Source organism: Anomaloglossus baeobatrachus, chromosome 4 (assembly GCF_048569485.1).
Source record: "Anomaloglossus baeobatrachus isolate aAnoBae1 chromosome 4, aAnoBae1.hap1, whole genome shotgun sequence".
Classification (NCBI taxonomy): Eukaryota; Metazoa; Chordata; class Amphibia; order Anura; family Aromobatidae; genus Anomaloglossus; species Anomaloglossus baeobatrachus.
In genome coordinates this window covers 18,786,539-18,790,085 of record NC_134356.1, presented here as the reverse complement: position 1 = coordinate 18,790,085, position 3,547 = coordinate 18,786,539, and the positions used below count along the sequence as shown (strand labels likewise).

The 3,547-nt window shown below is 42.0% G+C and overlaps 1 protein-coding gene across 1 annotated transcript; it reads left to right on the top strand.

Moving 5' to 3' along the window:
• Positions 1 to 775: 775 nt before the first annotated feature.
• LOC142301064 (E3 ubiquitin-protein ligase TRIM39-like) lies at positions 776 to 2,518 on the top strand. The gene has a single exon (XM_075342084.1). It carries the CDS (start codon positions 776 to 778, stop codon positions 2,516 to 2,518), a length of 1,743 nt encoding a protein of 580 aa, XP_075198199.1.
• The last annotated feature ends 1,029 nt before the right edge of the window (positions 2,519 to 3,547 follow it).

The following is a 3,547-nucleotide window of genomic DNA, read 5'->3' as shown; positions in this document are numbered from 1 at the left end:
AAATTCTGTTCTCCAAAAAAAATGTCCAAGCAAGTATACAACAGAAGATGAGTTAAAATTGCATGGAGAACAAAAAGGCAATTTTGCACAGGACACTATTCAAACTAAGGCTGGCACTGATTATAGGACACATTATTTCTCTCACTCACAGCAGGATGGTGTTACCTCTGTCAGTGACACATTCAGCTGAATCAGACTTTTGCACATTTCTCCTCTACTCTTGATGTAGGATACTCAATAACATCTGAATGCTCTGACTCTGGTCTTAGATGTGCTGATGAATCTATATCTGGTTATCTCAGGTGTGGGAATTATTTTCATGTTCCCAGCCAAAAAAATCTTTTACAACGTGTAGGCTCGCCATGAGAAACATTCCGCTGTCGATGTCCATGCACAAATTGACTATTAAAGGGGTTGTCCGACATAAACTCAAATTTTTTTGTTTAGCTAATCTGTGCTGTATTGTCACATAAAACACCCCTACATTATTATTTTTTGTTTTCTAACTTTTATTCCTCTTGAATTCACCCTTTATGCCATGAGAAAACTTTGCTGTGGATGTCCATGCACAAATTAACTATTAACTGTGGCTCTCGATCAATACTTAAAGCTGCATTGAAAGTAATTTTCTACCAAATTTGGGAAGTTAACAAATTTGAATTTCAAAAGATTTGCTCATGCCTAATGGGATCTCTCATCTGGGCGTTTTGCTATGTCACATGTGCTGGAACAATAATATACACTTTCAGTTCCTTTTCTTGCAAGTCCATAAGCCATGGCGTCTGCAGATCTGAGACACAAACTGAACTGCTCCATCTGTAGGAACATTTATACTGATCCGGTAACCCTGAGATGTGGACACAACTTCTGCCGGGACTGTATTGGTGGAGTGCTGGATAAACTGGATGGGGACGGACTTTGTACCTGTCCTGAATGTAGAGCAACATTTCAGAAGTGGCCACCACTACAGAGGAACATAACTTTGAGTAATGTAGTGGAGAATTTTTTGTCTACTCAGCCACAGCAAGAGATCACCGGGATCCGCTGCACTTACTGTATTCACTCTCCTGTACCGGCTGTTAGATCCTGTCTGCTGTGTGAGGCTTCATTATGTGGTAATCACCTGAGAGTTCACAGCAAAGGACCAGAACACGTCCTAACTGATTCCAGCACTTCTCTGGAGAAAAGGAAATGTTCTGTCCATAAGAAGATCCTGGTATATTACTGCACTGAGGACGATGCTTGTATCTGTGTGTCCTGCAATTTGGCTGGGGAACACCGGAGACATAGGGTGGAGATGCTGAATGAGGCTTCTGAGAAAAAGAAGAAGAAACTGAGAAGTATTCTACAGAAACTGATCACAAAGAGGAAGAAGACTGAAGAAAGAGTCCAGAGTCTGGAAAAGCGCAAGAGAAAAGCTCAAGATAAAGCATCTGGAGAAGCCGAGAGGGTCACTGCTCTTTGTACAGACATCAGGAGACGGGTGGACGACCTGGAGAAGAGGATCCTGAGTGAGATCTCCAGGCGGCAAGAGCAGGTGTCAATGCCACTGTCTGATGTGATCCTTGACCTGGAAATAGAGAAGGTCGAGCTGTCCAGGAAGATGAGGCACATTGAGGAACTGTGCAACATGACTGATCCCCTGACTGTCCTACAGGATCCAGACACCGGGGACTTGTGTGATCCTGAGGAGGAGGGAGGTGATGAGGACACAGGAGGACATGATGGAGGTGATGAGGACACAGGAGGACATGATGGAGGTGATGAGGACACAGGAGGACATGATGGAGGTGATGAGGACACAGGAGGACATGATGGAGGTGATGAGGACACAGGAGGACATGATGGAGGTGATGAGGCCACAGGAGGACATGATGGAGGTGATCGTGGTGAGGAGCTGATCTCACAAATATTATCTGATATAATAAGCAGTGTAAATGTCATGACCTTCTATGTACAGGATCCTGCAGACATATTACTTGATGTAAAAACGGCTCATAATAATCTCCTTATATCAGACGACCTGAAAACTGTGACCTGGACAAATATAACACAGAATCGTCCAGAAACAGCAGAGAGATTCCAGTATCATCCTCAGGTGATGAGCAGGAGGGGATTTACCTCAGGACGACATTACTGGGATGTAGAGATCAGTGGGTCAGTGCTCTGGATTGTGGGGATGTGTTATCCCAGTATAGAGAGGAGGGGACGTCGATCATTCATTGGATATAATAAGAAGTCCTGGGGTTTATGTGGAGGGAAGGTGTATAATAATCAGTGTTCAGTGAGACATGACAGTAAAGTGATCCCGTTACCTCAGCAGATCTCCAGTGATGGAGTAAGGATCTGTCTGGATTATGAGGCCGGGCAGCTGTCCTTTTATGAGCTGTGTGACCCCATCAGACACTTACACACCTTCACTGCCGCCTTCTCCGAGCCCCTTCATGCTGCATTGTGGGTATGGGAAGGTTCTACAAAGATATCAGGGGGGAGCGGCTTTGAAGATCCGACATCATAGAAAAAATACCCATCAACTGGTGACATCACAGGGAGCAGAATCTAGGATTACTGGAGAATGCAGCCAGTGGCAGGAGCCTCATGAAAAATCTTGTTACTTGTAGTATTGTACATGCACTTTTTGTGAAACATGGGGCTTAATTTGTGTCATTTTGTATTGTTTTTTTCTTTTTATTGATATCAAGGGAAAACAAAGAAAAATACTAAATACGTGTATATTTTTCAGATTTTTGCATTTTCAATTTTTACTTTTACAACCACAAAGGACAGCTAAAAACTTTTTTTTAAATTGCGCTTGCCTAGAAATTATGTTTATATATTGGAAAAGTTTTTTGATAAGACGAGGCTAAACTTAGCAATTTAGACTGGAAATGTCTCTTTTTTTGTTGTATTTTTTATTATTTATCCTTTTTTATTTTAGTTTTGCTTTTTTTTTTCCACTTTTTCTCTGGGAAGTTCTTGAAAAACCTATGGCGTAATTTTAACATATCAATACATTATTTTTTTCTGATTTCCTTTGTAACTGGGGTAGATGTATTAGCTCGAGCTAGAAGGAAATTTCAGTCTCTTGACTGCTTACCAGAGCTGACTGGATTTCCTAGGACCCAGCAGCGTCTGCTCATTTTGTGCACCAAATTATCGCATATTCACTGGGTCCTGAGGAGGAAGCACTGTCAGTGTTTCCTAATCTTTATTCACAATGCTAGTTTGGTGCTGTGTATACAGAGATGGAGAAGGTAAACATGGTAATACATGGAAATAAACCATGTTTGTCTTCTCTCTGGGAAGTCTGGCTGTGTCTGACAAGCCAGCTTTTCTCCCCCACAGATGCATGATTTTGTGAGAGCTGCTTAGACTTCATTAAGGGAATTAGATAGGAAGAACTTGTGAATGTAGAGGAGGTTGGCACACATTGACAGTGAATTCCAGAAGGCACATTGTCAAAAAGATAGGAAAAGACGTGACCTGAATGGTGGTAAGAATAGCAGCATTTCTATGTGCAGCAGGAAGAGAGTTATATATACTAGAG